Source organism: Argiope bruennichi, chromosome 7 (assembly GCF_947563725.1).
Source record: "Argiope bruennichi chromosome 7, qqArgBrue1.1, whole genome shotgun sequence".
NCBI lineage: Eukaryota > Metazoa > Arthropoda > Arachnida > Araneae > Araneidae > Argiope > Argiope bruennichi.
In genome coordinates, this window is record NC_079157.1 from 73,327,037 (window position 1) to 73,343,150 (window position 16,114).

The 16,114-nt window shown below is 31.1% G+C and overlaps 1 protein-coding gene across 1 annotated transcript in view; it reads right to left on the reverse strand.

Annotated features, from left to right (window-relative positions):
* The window catches only part of LOC129976677 (uncharacterized), a 33,671-nt gene extending 18,128 nt beyond the window's left edge, over nucleotides 1–15,543 (reverse strand). Inside the window, exons 1-3 of the mRNA XM_056090374.1 lie at nucleotides 15,217–15,543; nucleotides 10,120–10,402; nucleotides 4,618–4,714 (exon numbers count right to left, since the gene is read on the reverse strand). Of these exons, the coding sequence (XP_055946349.1) occupies nucleotides 4,618–4,714; nucleotides 10,120–10,398 (376 nt within the window). The 5' untranslated portion in view covers nucleotides 10,399–10,402; nucleotides 15,217–15,543. The remainder of the gene's footprint in view (nucleotides 1–4,617; nucleotides 4,715–10,119; nucleotides 10,403–15,216) is intronic.
* Nucleotides 15,544–16,114: the final 571 nt, after the last annotated feature.

A 16,114-nucleotide genomic window follows, 5' to 3' on the forward strand; every position in this document is an offset into this window, starting at 1 on the left:
TAAATTATAAAGAATACATCATATCAGTTTTAATTTTTAACATCTGTCTTGTAGCTTCGGTTACTTCATAAAAATCATAACAACAACCAGGACAAACGGATGTATTCAAGAAGTCCCATCAAAATTCAAGACCACCCCCTTAACCATGTCGATAGCTATCCGTAACTCCAACACAGAGCGAAACCAATTTTACATAGGTATGATTTATAGCCGATTAGACGCGTTTGCAATTACTTTTAATCGAGAGAACCGAATCATGTCTTTTGAAATTAAAAATTCTCTAGTAGGTGCGGCTTGTAAGACCACCGCCTAGAAACAACACACTTGAGACTAAAATAGAAAAAAAAATGTTCGAGGACCTCACACATTATTATATATTGATTTTTTTCAGGGATTTCTTCAGGGTATCTTGTTACTTAATCGGACGGTGTCTTATCTCAAAAAGATAGATTCAACTATGCGGAACAATTAGAGCAGAGACAAGAGGTTTTCATCTTCCAATTGGGTGGTCGATCCTCTTTATTGGTAAAAGGCATCTTGTCCACGTGCAAGCAGATTATTGAGACGTCAATCGATGAATGGATCAATCAGTAACGATTAATCGCCATATGGGCCATTTAAGGCACAACTTGGTGGGTAACCATTTTATTTTTTTATCTCAGGTTTAGTGTGTATCTCTATCTTGGACCTTCTCCAGATAAAAGGGTGGAGTAGATTATTCCTTGTGGTATTAGTTTCGTTCAGAATCGAGCCTGGAAGGCAGGGTGAGGCAGCCATAAGAACCAATGAAGAAATTCTATGCTTAATCAATTAAAAAAATCCCCCACCACCGCCACCACGTTCGCGCCTGATTGATGTGTTGGAATGATGGACTGGGCATGCGCATACGTTGCGCCTTCTCTGGGTGTGAGCTTTAATGAATATTTAGCGATGTCAATCAGAAATATGGTATAAACTAACATTCTGGCACAGCTATGTTTAATAATAACCATTACCCTACAGGGAGAGGTTTCGCGGGGCTGACTTTTAAGGTAGTGAAAAAGGCATCGCAGAATCATTGGGAGAATGTGTCACACGTCACGATATGCATCTAAATTACACCTAACCCAGGAGGCAAATCATGCATCACACAGAATTGGCAAATTGAAAAAGCGAGAATGGCCTCCTTAGTCTTCCTTAGTAAACAGACAAAACTATTAAGATTTTTTTCCCTTCTTAACTTGTAGCAAGCTACACTTCCTAACAAATTACAACGGTGATATCCCACATTTTTAGCAATGAGGTTTAATATTCAAAAAAAAAAATGTCTTTAATATTGGAAAATATGAAACAGCCCACATTAAGCATCAGTTGCTCTGTTTTTTGTTTTTTGGTGGGGGGGGGAGGGGTATCAAACATTGTGCGAAGATCTGCTAATTTTTTAAATGACAAACCTTGTAAACGATTTCTTTGTTCATAAAATTACAATTAGGCTGAAAGTGGTACGTTTTTTTTTTCTTTCAATATTTTCGCTGACTATTGATGCATAGAAATATATGGCATTTGTGATGCGCAATTTACTATATACCGCTAATTAAAGTTGCGATTACCTGAAATTAACACCATAAGTTTAAAATCCATGATCTTTGATTTTAAAAACTCTTTCTCAGAACATGTCTTAATCTCATGTGACCATTATTCGACAAATGTTAAATGTCTTTTATTTTCCCCCCCAATTTTTTTTTTTTTTTCATTCCCTATTTGCGAAAATATACAGCAGATCTCAAAGAAAATCGAAGTCTTTCTTAGTTTTGAAAAGATGGTATTTCCTCATTTCGATTCTATGCGGGTAATTAACAGATTAGTAGATCTCCATTAATGATAATCATCCGTTGAAATTATCATCGATTAAAGAAATCCCGCCCAAATTGGAATACAGTTTTCGTTCGCTCACACATTCGACCGTTTATAAATACACCTGCTCGTTCGGAAACCATCCGGATGACATTGCCCCAAGAAAGCGCGCACTATGCACCTTCCAACGGAGCAGATGCGTCCATCTGCGCGAAACCCTCCCAGGTGTCTGCGCTATCTGCTGCTGGCGTGGACAGGGAATTTTTCTCACGGCCTTCTCCTCAACTATGTATCGAAATCCCCGAAATGCCACGAGGGTTGCAACATCAAGGATGCGCATTTGGCATATTTGGCGATCTCGCCAAATGGGCCCTGGAATGATTGAACGTGATAACACGAACGATTGATAGGGCAAAGTGAAAAAAATTATGGATATTGATGTCTTTTTTTTTATTTGAAGAGTTGAATAATAAAATAGTATATCGGCCTGAAGTACAATTTTCCTTTGAAAGAAGAAAAAAGATATTATTTATTGATTTATATAATATTTACCACCTTCGTAGATATGTTATAGGAATTTATTTGCTGGCTATTATAAAGTAAAACCCTTTAACATAAAAAGGCTGTTATGGAACATCGATTTGTCTCTCTTGTCATTTTGTTAAAAATATCTATGCTTAAGAGGGAGATAAATCCATTTAATTAATAAATCTCAAACTAAAACCCCCTTTAAGAAATCAAAAATCAATTATTTCATTAATTACTGTCGTAACAGCAGATGCTCTACGCATAACGGTCCCACTCAATACTTGGAATAAGAACCACAAAAAATAATTATTATTGCTAAAAAGTAAATTTACACGGAGTAAAAAAATGCATGGATCTCAAAAATGCTCTTTTAATCAAGGTTCTACAACATTTAACCAACTAATGCGGTGGTTAGACAAAAGCAACAAGTACACAAACATATAGTTTTCATTAGATAATTGCGATACGATTCCAAGAAGTAAAAGATTGAAAGAGAACTTTCATACAAAAAAAAATGTGCTTAATAATTATTTGTCATTCACAAAAATTATTTTTCATAATTATTGTGATCAATCAATCAAGTTAAAACCTCTGCAGAAACTGGAAAGTTCCATTCAACAGGGAACTTTATAGCCAAATCTGCACCCCCCTTCAAGAACCAAGAGGTCGCGCTTTGTGGAACGACGATATACACCTGGCGCAAAATTGGAGGGAAACATTCACCAAGAAAAACTGAGATAGTCACCATAACCGAATGGGGTGGGGGGTTGTGACGCCTTCATAACCCCCTAACACTTGTGCACCCACCCCATTTTTTTTTTTTTTTTTTTTTTTTTTTTTCGTGCGGTAGGTAAAGCAAGGGGCGGCAGTATATACAGAAGTTCCAGCTATTTTCCTCACAATGAACCGATTGAAGTGAGTTTAAAAAGATCAGTCTGCTTAAGCATCGTTAACACCTGCTGCAGAAAATTCTTTCGCCCACATAGCCTTTTTTTCCATTGGAGAGGGGGTGCACAAAAAGTAAGACGAGAAGTTGAGCAGACGATAAAAATGCGGAGGGGGTAAAAAAGAGGGTCTTCGAGGAGAGAAACGTGCGAGAAAGTCAGTAGGTAAAAAAAAAGTTCAATGGTATGCGGCAGCAGTTTTTTTTTTTTTTTTTTTTTGTCGCACGAGAGGAAAAAAATGATGGATGTTTTTAAAAGTTTTTGCTTCTGGTTCAGCTGTTCTATTGGATTTCGCTGAACTGTTAATCGTTTTCTGACAATAAGAATGCAGATTGAGGATAAATCGTTTTTTTTATAGATGATTTATTTCTTTACAAGTAATTTGAAGCATTTTAATCAGATAATATATGTCAAAAGTTAAAAGTATTCATTTTAATTTCAAATGGAGTAAAAAATTTAACTGGAGAAACAAATTTCTTAACTGCCATTTGTTTTCGCTCGTTTTTAAAAGCTCAGAAACTATATAAAAATAATTTATTTTCATGTTTTTAATTAATATTTCTTATTAATATTACTCACATTATGTTTAAAACTTGAGTTAGATCAAATACGATTATTCATTACTTTATTATTTTTCAAAAATTTAACCAAAGAAAACCCTAAATGAATTTTTAAAGAAATGTAAAACAAGCGATTATGCTTGCATAAATGTAAAGGTATACGCGGACAGCAATTAATATAAAATTACAAAAGAATCAAAAGAATTAATGAGGATTTGTTGCGGTCAATTTGCTTTTAATATTGGCCTTTGATGAGATATTAATGTTTATCCTAGTTTACCTAGGATTATCAAAATAATATTCAATTTTGTTATAGACCGCGTTTTGTTAAACGAAACATTTAAGTGATATTTGTGCTAATTTTTCCTTCATATTCAACTGTTAGATGAAAAACATTCGTAAGTTGTTAAAAATACAATTAAAATAGTGTTTGAAAAAAAATTAACAAAGTAATTATCCGTAATAAATATGTGCTTAAAGGGAAGAATTTAAATACAGGATGCCACAAACTAATTGGATAATAATTTAATTCTAACGATTTCATAGGCTTTGCAAACACAATTATAGCAACAAGTCGTGAAATTTGCATTATAAGAAGAGTTTATCAAAACTGAAATATCACGAAAACGTCGGATCAAGACATGCGATTCAATTTAGAACACATAATTTAACTAACACAATTTATTAATAATTTAAAATTTTCTTCCACAAAATTACCGTTTTAGAAAGAAAAAAAAAAATTGAAATTTTACCTCTTAGACAACTGGGTAGGCCTTTAGTTCTTAACCTTGTCAATAAGGCGCTGTGCAAGTAATCTATGTAACGAATAGCCTCTTCTATGACAGTCACCTGCGTTGGAAAGAAATACAATTAAAAAAAACATTCAAATGAAACAAAATTCAATGAATCGTTTCAATAGCTAAGCTATATCTATTACTAATCATACCATCTTTCCATCTCTTCAACATAGCAATCATTCATAATGACTTATAGGCTGTCCTATTAGCAACAAAAGGTAGATGAGCAAGATGACGAAGTAGTCTGTCATTACCGTTAATAGACTCGGCGGATAATTTTTTGTTTCTCAAATATCATTACCATTACGTAACATTACTAAAGAGAGCACAAGAAAAGGCAGTTTCGTTTAACAGATTGTCATCAGTTATTGAAAAAATTTTCTTATGGCCATGGTAAGGGGCAATGACGTGACAACGAACCATTTAGATGTAAGCGATTAGGGCAAGTTTGCTACATTTCGCACAAATATTACAAATGTTTTTTAATACATTGGTAGCTGTCATTTATAGACGATTAGTACATAAGGTGGGTCAGAATCCAATTATCGAACATTCAGTTAGGTTACATAATGTAAAAGCGATTTCAGATTGCCTCTTTTGGAGCAATTTGGAATATGAACAAAGATTGTCATGAACGAACCCAGTTTATCCGATATTTCAAAAATAACTCTTAAAGTACAAATTTTAATACTCTCGATACTTTTTTTTTACAATATTTGAAATCATCTGCTTTCAAATCATTAATTATTTTAAAGGTCAACTAAATCTAAAGCTATTTTTAAACCACTTTGATATTGTAGTTATAGATCTAAGCTCCAATATTTCCCTTTTTCAAACTTATTATTTTCTTGGGAGACCACGCTATGTGTTTGGCGCATTATACCAAGCCTAATGCCAACTAATCGGCCAATTTAGACACATAACCACATCTGGTAACACAACGAATAGATATATGAGAAATATGACTTATGAATACACGCATTAATATAATACGAGCACAAACTTTATCAAATTTAATTAGGCATCCTCCTTTCACATTTTTGATTATTTGGGTTTAACCAAAGATGACGTTTTAAAGTAGTTTTTATCAAAGGTGACATTTTAAAGAACTGGATTTTCTTAATCATTTTTTTTTCAGATTTTTGAATTCATGGAGATGGAGATGTGTTTGAAATTTCAAATAATGAATATAACTAAACTTAGGTCATCAAGCCTGTATCAGTTTCATTATGTGTGTGTGTGTTTTAACTTTTAAAAGGATTCTGCTCATAATAAATTTGCAGAAGTCAATTGAGAAAAAAAAATCTTTCACCATGTACATTTCAGTTTAGTATCTCGAATGGAATAACTTTTTAAAATTAATATGTATAAAGAAAAAAAACCAATACTGATTAATAAAATTTTTATGAATTTTTCTTGCGTACAGTATTCAAATAATTTCGCAGTCCACATACCCACGTCTAATAATACAAGTTCTCCGTTTAAATCAAACACCTTTCAATGCAAACCATTATGGACCAGCTTTTAAATGGCGATTCCACGTTTCCAAAAATACAGTATGTTCTAGGATCTTAAAATATTTGTTGCTTATGAAACGTTAAGACATTACACGATGTGTTTAGGTAACAATAAATATCGAATCAGAGCGTTGTAATTTTTAAAAGACTCACTGACAAAAATTGAATGAATTTTCTGATAAATGACTTGCAAGCTTACTTTGATATTAAATGTCAGTAGTAATTATCGGTATCATTAGTATTAAGAAAAGATTGCGACTGCTTTTTTAAATGTCTACAATTGACATTAAATTTTAGTCAAGTCATATATTGATGGCACTTAGAACCCATACATGACCACATCACCATTAATAAAGTAATGGTTTTTTCACACCATAAATTATATTAAGAGATTTTTCATTAAATAACTTTCGTCTTAAATAAGCATTCCTACTTCATATGCAATCGATTATTACTGTTAGTAGTAATTATCGATGAGCTAATTTAAACTATAATAAGATGTGCCGATACATTCCCTGAAATAATTTTCGTCTTAAATATGCACTCCTACTTCGTATGCAATCGATTATTAGTGTTAGTAGTAATTATCGATATATTGAGCCTAATTTAAACTATAATAAGGTGTGCTGATACATTCCCTGAAATAACTTTCGCCTTAAATATGCACTCCTACTTCGTATGCAATCGATTATTAGTGTTAGTAATAATTAACGATATATTGAACCTAATTTAAGCTATAATAAGGTGTGCTGATACATTTTCCTGAAACAACTTTCGTTTTAAATATGCACTCCTACTTCGTATGCAATCGATTATTAGTGTTAGTAACAATTAACGATATATTGAGCCTAATTTAAGCTATAATAAGGTGTGCTGATACATTCCCTGAAATAACTTTCGCCTTAAATATGCACTCCTACTTCGTATGCAATCGATTATTAGTGTTAGTAATAATTAACGATATATTGAACCTAATTTAAGCTATAATAAGGTGTGCTGATACATTTTCCTGAAACAACTTTCGTTTTAAATATGCACTCCTACTTCGTATGCAATCGATTATTAGTGTTAGTAATAATTAACGATATATTGAGCCTAATTTAAGCTATAATAAGGTGTGCTGATACATTCCCTGAAATAACTTTCGCCTTAAATATGCACTCCTACTTCGTATGCAATCGATTATTAGTGTTAGTAATAATTAACGATATATTGAACCTAATTTAAGCTATAATAAGGTGTGCTGATACATTTTCCTGAAACAACTTTCGTTTTAAATATGCACTCCTACTTCGTATGCAATCGATTATTAGTGTTAGTAATAATTAACGATATATTGAGCCTAATTTAAGCTATAATAAGGTGTGCTGATACATTCCCTGAAATAACTTTTGTCTTAAATATGCACTCCTACTTCGTATGCAATCGATTATTACTGTTAGTAGTAATTATCGATATATTAAGGCTAATTTAAACTATAATAAGATTGCTGATACATTCCCTGAAATAACTTTCGCCTTAAATATGCACTCCTACTTCGTATGCAATCGATTATTAGTGTTAGTAGTAATTATCGATACATTGAGCCTAATTTAGTTATAATTATAATAAGGTGTGCTGATGCATCGTGCTTTTCTCGTATTGTCTATTCAGCTGTCATAGAGTACATTTGTTATCCGATTGAAGGCACCCCAATAAAATAACCAATTTACCATTTCGCGGAAACTTTTTTTGTATATATATAACGGAGGGGGTTCCTTCTTTCTTCACGCCTGTGTTCACACTAATAGACCCCACTGGAATACATAAACGCTTTATAATGTGAAAAAAACAGAGGTCCTCCTCCCTCTGGCTTGTCGCTGACCCTTTCCAAGAAGGGGTCAACTGCAGCGAGTCCGAAACCGGAAACATGCCGTCACCGTTGAGTACACACAAGCTACCAGAACAATACATCATAACTAAAAAAAAAGGAAAGAAAAGCCCCGATGCTTTTGTTTTTTACTTTATTTAAGTTATGACCCAGTTGGAACCTGCTACGCTGGATTCATTAAGAAATTCCAAGATAAGATTTCTTATTATCCGATAACACGTCGCGAGAATAATAACATTGTTCTGACAACTTATTCGCTCTAAAGGGGAGATCACAGAAGATTATAATGACCCTTAGGGGTTTGATGAGGGGGGGGGGGAGTCTTCTAAAGACCCTGTAGGGGAAATTTACGCAATGGTTTTTTTTACAAGTCGTAGAAATTGATTACAGTTTTAGTTATAGGGGGCACTTAAAAGGCTAGGCGATTATCATATTGCGTGTTCAAAGCATTTTTTACCATTGATTATTTAATGTATTGATGCGTTCAGAAAGCAGTTAAAAAATTTTTTTTGACCAGGAGAAGAATGGGAAGAAATTAAGTACAATCAATACATATTCAGAAGATGCATGACAAATGCAATATTAGAATTCATTAAGCATCTTGCAAAAGAAAGAAAAAGGCCATGCCGCCAGAACGTTAGTCAGATGTTAATTGACTAACGCAATGACGTCTGACAAAGGATTTAATTATTTATTTTGTGTCTGATGAGTGTGATCAATATGAAATTACAAAAAAGAAAAGAATTTTTTTTTTATTGAAATATAAATTGAATATTGTTTGCCAACGAATTCTAAAACCCACGGCGCTTTTGTGCATGCATTAGGATGAGTTTAATTCGACAAAATAAGGGCAAGTTGAAATATGAAAGGAGGAGGTATTTACATTTAACAATAAAGTAAATTCCGGAAATGTGCACATCCTTCCGCCCCATCCTTTAGTGAGATAGAATCGTCCAAACGTGGTTGTCTCGGGCCTGAATCGAAGTCATTCATTGCTCTATCTCTAAAGAAATTATGAAGATCGATGCCAAGTCATCATTAAATACGTAATTTAATAATTTTATACTTGATTATCATTAAATATAATCAAGTATAAAATTTCCTGTGAAATATTTAAGAAGTTGAATGGTAAATCATTTATTTTAGAACACAATTTCGAGGTGGGGAATTTGACTTCATAAAATATCTTGACTGATTTTAATTGCAAGACTCCATACTTTATAAATGTAATTATAATTCTTCACTAATGCCATTTTCGTTAATATTAATTCTAAGTAAAATCAAAGAATTTTGAACTGAACGAAATTTTTGCATTCTGTTTTTATAAAGCGTTGGTCTTTTCCTTACAAAATGAATGGACAATTAGTTTGGTTTAGTTTAGTTATATAAAAGTCCCATTTTGAAGCAACATTAGGGCTGTTTGGGGATGGACCTCATAATTTTGAAAAGCAGTAAAATGACGAAGAAGACACCTGAGCTATGAACGGACAGTATAAATCAAGTACGTTCATTTTCACAGGCAACTTGTAACCTTTGCGTTTATTTGTAAACCTATTACAACGTTTGCACCACTAAATGAAAGGCATTTAAACCCCGTCACCTATATTTATTTATTTCTTCTTTTATTTGTTGGGAAACCGATATTCTTTTTCTTTATTTATTAAGGAATTCCTTTATTTGATTGATCGATTTACTCTGCAAATCAAGACAAAGATAAAAACCCTAAGAATGGCTAAAATGGTAAGATTGATTTCATATTCGAATGATTTGAAATGCAATGGTTAGCACATTCTTTTTTTTCTTTCCGTCAAACCCCAGCGGTCAGATGTTTCAAATTTCGTTCAACTTTTTGTATAAATTTGTATTCAAAATATTTAGGCATTTTATATTTAAAAAGAAATTTTTCAGCCGCCGATGCCTTACTTATTATGAAGTATCTTTTTAAAATCCGAAATTCACAAAGAAGTTGTTTAAAAGATTGTAAAATAAAAAATATTCTCTTATTCTCCAATGAAAAATTAACATGAAAATCTTTCCGCAATAGTTAATAGCAAATCTTAAGAAACTCACTTTAGATACGAGAGGTTTGGCGGCAATAGAGGGCACCATATTCCTTAATCTCTGGTACTCCATCCTTCTCACCATCCTCCTCCTCCTCAGCTTCTCTTTCCTCTGCTTGAGTAGGAGCACCTCCCTCCTCCTTCGGCTGGAGGCAGAGATGTGGGAGAGCCACAGCGGAGTCTGGGAGGTAGCTTGCCGGTTACTCTCGACGAGGACGCCGTTCAGAGCTTCGCTGCTTTCCGTAGACTTCAGATCGTTTGGCGCGTATTCCAGATCTGCTCTGAACATGGTGCTAAGGGAGAAAAAAAATAGAAATATATAGTTGTAGGCGAAAAATATTATTGAATAATTTTTCACACAATTACTATTTTTTTTTAATTTCATTTTTTTAAATATTTGTATCTTACTGCATAATAAGATGGAAAAAGGATTATTTAGACTAAATTAAGAATTAGACGCACCACAGCGTACTAATGCTTTAATAGTAATAATTAACTTAGAAAATACAAATATTAAGCATTAGAATAATATTCATAACTATTTATTTATATTAGTAGGAAAATAAAACTGACTACTTTCATTAGCTGCTACGTTAACTCTTACGTTTAGGAGCAGTACTAGATTTTGTTACATCAGTTAAGAGGCCCCAATTTTCTGCAGGCCTTAGTGAAAATTGTCTGAATGAGCAAGGGGTTGCATATTCTAAGGCACTATTTAAAGGGATTTGTAAAATGCCCCATCTCCCAAACAGCTTATATCCTCGTAAGTCAAAATACTGGTTAGTTTCAGCCTTAAATGATTTCAAAGTGCTCAGAGATATAGAATTTGTAATATGTTAATCTAGGTATGATATATTGCACTTTTATAATAATAATAAATTTTTATAAGGAATTAAATTATCTTTATGCAAGAAATATTCAAAGTGCAATGCATTCAAAAAGGCTAACAGTTCCAGTTTACATATATAACTACGGAGGATTAAATGGAATGATACAGATGACTTTAACTGTGAACTGCGATCGCACCGAAAAACAGTAAAACTTAGGACAAAAAGGATGGGAAATTGATTTTATCTATTTTTAATGATGTACGATTAATTTTTTGATTATATTTCTGAGCTGAAGAAGTTTACCTGATCATTTGTTAATCAACATTAATTCCTTCTTTTCCAAAATTATACATTAATCAAAGCTTTTATTGACACATTTAATTCTCCTAAATATATGCATTCTAGCAAGTGGCAAAAAAGTTATTTTTCAGGCACTACTAAAGAATGCTAAAGTAATTTGGATTTACAGTTAAATAAATAATGGTTACAGTTAATAAATAACGATTTTTTTAATATTACATAAAAGAAATAGACATTTTTATAATACTTTTGCAGTCTTTCAGATACTCATCTACATGGTCGAAATTCAAAGACAATCAATCATTAATTCGAAATTATACAGGTTTTATACTGTTTAAAAACATTAAAAAAAAAAAAAAACCTCTCATTGATGTTTTCCTTACGTGTCTCTTTGGTTATTCAATGCATTTATTAAAATGAATGAATGTGTGAACTTACTAGACATTGATTTAATAGAATAGAAAACAAATATATAATTTTTAATTTATTCGTATTTCTATTATTTTTTCATATCTGAAATAGGGTCGAATGAAAATTTTAATTATTTATTATTGCTACAAATTTATTATTTTGGCAGCACATAGATTAATTTCTTCAATCTTGAAGGAGAACTTATTCAATATGGTTCTTGAAAACATATATCTTAAATGCCAAATGCTTTTAAAAGCCGTAACATTCTATACACTTTAAATTCGGTATGCATGCTCGATTCGCTTGAAAAAGATATCTAATTGATACATAATTTTTGGAATCATGATATCAGCTCAGTTCTCCAAATGGCCCGAATCGGACAAAGATTTTTAAGTCAATTGTTTTGTATTTGCAAACATAAAACATTTCAATATCAAATAGATTTGAGAATTCTTGTATTCTAAATACTTTTGAATTTGGAACGCACAATGAAATCGTGAGAAAAGATATATAATCTTCATCATGCAACTAGGTTTCACAGTTTGAAAAAAGTTCATACAAATGTAATTTATACATTTGCTTTACGAAAATTTTTTAGATTTTAAATCTTCTAGCTTTCACACAAAAAAAAGATTACATATCTTAAATTTCTACACCAAAAAAACAGCTGCACAAATCACAACACTAGCTTGTTACATGCAATCTTACTTTCCAAACGATTTTACTGCTTATTTTTATCTCTTGCTTCTAAGGGGGGAAAAAGAGCCTCGTCAGTTCCTTCCTCAAACAAACCACAGGTGTTATATAATTACCTTCAATAAAACAATGCTCTGGTAATTTGTGTTTAATCGCATCGGGAATCAGTGTTCACCAACCACTTCCGCTTTAGAAAAACTATTCGGAAGGAACCTTTGAAGTAGAAAACCACTGACATCCCCACCCTAAAAAAAGACGAAAGCTAAAAAAGAACCGCAGAACAGTTGTCTTTTGCCCGTTAAACAAGCAAAAAGCAAAGATCGTAAAAAAAGAAAATTACTTAAGCTTAAGCTCGGAAGTCAATGAATTATTTTTTTCCGAAAGCTTTTTTTAGCTTTACAACTTAATGAGGACTTTGGAATTGCTTCTAGTTCTTTTGTGGCTTTTTTTATTCATATGCCAGGACAATGGAACATTTTCTGATGGCATGTCAATGTACGGGCCTAATGGACTTTCAATATACAGGGCGGTTTTTGCCTAGAATGAATGTAGTGGCGCCAATTTTGCCATCGGTACATATTTTTTTTATCTCATTATTATAGAAGTTACTAAGTCAGACCAATTACGCTTCTGCACGAAAGGCAGTTATTTGAATCACCTGACTATTGCTTCATTTGAAGATTGTAGATCTGTCAATTTTGTGAGCGTTCTACATAGTTTTTATGATTGAATGGAATAATAACATGTGACTCACTGAGATTGCCGTAAAAGTTTTCACATATTTATCTACCATTAATGTTATCTAGAATATGATATTGGAATGTTCTATCTGCCTAGTTCTTATTGATGGGAAAGAATAGCAGATGCGATTCACACTTTCATTCCGACAGAACTCATAACACATTTCTATGCCTTTATTCATTATTGTATTTTATTCTAAACAAGATTTTGTCAAGTATAAAATATTTAAGCGTTCTACGCAATATTTTAAGGAGTAGAAGTGAGAGTTTCGAAGAGTTTGCTTTTGTTACAATAAATCGTACAAGAAGATCAATTCATAGTTCTTATTTAAAATTTATGGATTTTTTGTGTTTTTCAAGTTTTTTCCAACTTTAGTTGTCGAATAAACTTAGTCGTTTTGTAAAATAAAATATCAAAAAAATTCTGATTCAGGATGAATTTTGAAAATCTTGAAGTAGACTTGAATAACTCATAATCTAAGTATTTATCATCACTTAGGCAATGAGGCAGTTTATAAAAAATCAATATATTTCAGCGATATGCAGTATTAGAAATACAACTTGCTATTAAAATCAAATATAATCATTAATAATTGTAAAATTAATGTTTTTATAAAAACAATTCTTACATGAATTTCTGCGCCAATATTTAACACATGTAACACAATGATAAATATACATTTTATAGCCTATCACAAAATGGAGTCTTGGTCTTACAACTTTTTCTATGAGAATTTAAGAAATCATTTAGAACTGCCTGGAATACAGCGTTGATTTTTATGATATATAAACTTCGAAAACAAGATATCAGTCAATAGTATTAAAGTTTATAAGCAATATAATAATATTGTTTACTGTAAATTAATTTGATTTCTAATCTATCAAAAGGTTTTTAACGAAAGCTGAAGAATAAAAATCAAATTACAAAATAATCAATTAAAAATTTATTTAAAATTAAAAATTTAATATAAGATTTTAAAGATAAAATACGCGCGAAATTCTGCATTATTTTGACAATTTTGGGGAAACATTGTTTTTAAGATTAGATTTGATTCTATCTTTTATTCTTTTAAACCATTATTGTTATCAAAATTTCGAGGAGTATCAAAAATATCCCTGAAGGAAATATTTTCCATTTTCTCGCCTAAACAAAATACAACTTTTACATTTAGTATATCAAATAAAAATTATTGAATTAAATCAAAAGCAAAACAGCAAATTAAAATGCGCGATGAAAGAAAACAATAAAAAAAATGTAAATAACTGCAATAGTTTTATAAAGAATTTGAATTTCGAAATATTAAATTTGCAATATAGAATGTTGCTGAATTGCAACTTCATGAATATGTTTATTCAAGATGAAGGTATTAAGGCAACAAATTTACGCAACATATTTTGATTTCAATAGCACAATTTAGTTGTGAAACAGATATTCAAAATTAAAGATAATATTACACTGAAAAAAATAAAGTCACACAATAAGATCTTTTTAAAAAATGTTATTTATATTTTTAAAATAATATTTTATAGCAAAGATAAAAACGCAAGTTTTACATGATATTATTAACTAATGGAAACACCGAATATTCATTAACCTTCATTCAATGCAGAGCTATTTAATCAACATAAATGAATTGTCCAAACTGAAATTCCAAATCTTAAATAATAATTTTTTAGAATTATTACTTAACATAGAAAATTTAAACATTAAACAAATATATTTTTTAAAAGTAGCATACACTAATATTTTTTGTTTCTATTTCTAAAATTATATACAATAAGAAAATAAAAATTACAAACAGTATAATAATAAACTATAATCTTGGCTGACAAAGAGTAAACAGTTATATTAATAAGCCAAAATATGCAAGGAACTGCTTTTAAAGACAATTAATTGTTGAATTTATAGATATTGCATAAGCAAAATCATTAATTTTTCAATTTATCGTAAAATCCTGCAAGATAATATAGCAATCCATAATGCAATCGTATTCATTTTAGGTGTATCATATAATTTCTATACAACTTTTGGTAACAACAGGAAAAAAAAAAGTAATGATATTATTATTTGCTTATAATTTATTTCTTATTGCATTAATTTTTTTTAATTAATCAAATACACAAACTTACCTAAAAATACTGGCTTGGATCCAAAATTAAAAAGAAAAAGTAACAGTTTCAATCACAGTTCCAAATGAATATTTTATGCAGCTGCTATCTTTTCAGCCAAATGGAATAAAAAATTATTTTCTTTGAAAACTTGGAAGCACAGAAAAATAATCACAGACGACTAAAAGAATTACTCATTCAAAGATTATTTGCATGACTCATTCATAAAATATTTGCATACATTCATCGCATATAAATTCCGGATACTGGACAATGCAGCGATTAGAATATAAGATCTCTCCGAACCTTGGTCCTATCTGTTCGAAGAGAAACTCAGTTATGCTGATCAACTACGGTAGCATTGAGTTAAGCGCTTTCGAGGTTTGCCGATTTATTCCCGGGTAAGGTATTGGCGCGCTTGGCGCTATCTGGGAATCTCGCCAAACTGAGATTTCTAATCGCAAACGATAATTTTTAGAATTATTCTTTAATGTATGAAATATTTTAACATTAAATAATGGCATCGATTAGGGTTTTTTTTTTTGCAGACTTTTCAAAATTATATGTGCAAAACATAAATAATAACAATAATAATAGCAATTATTTTAATTAATGTGTTTTACATTGAGGTAATTTTCACGATTTATTTTGTAATAAATAGGAGCAAAATAGGAACTTAAAATTTTTAAATATATTTCATCTATACATGCATTAATTTCAAAATGAAAGCAAAAGTAAAAAGCAGATTTTTTTTTGCTTTTATGGAGCGATTAAAAGTGCAGGTGTTTTGCACTAGAAGTTTATATTCAAATTTGTAAATACTAAAGCGAAAAAATAATAAATTCATGTAAAGTATTTATAATTGAACTGGATAATTAACGCTTTGAGTACAATGCTTCATTTTAACCAATAAATCGGA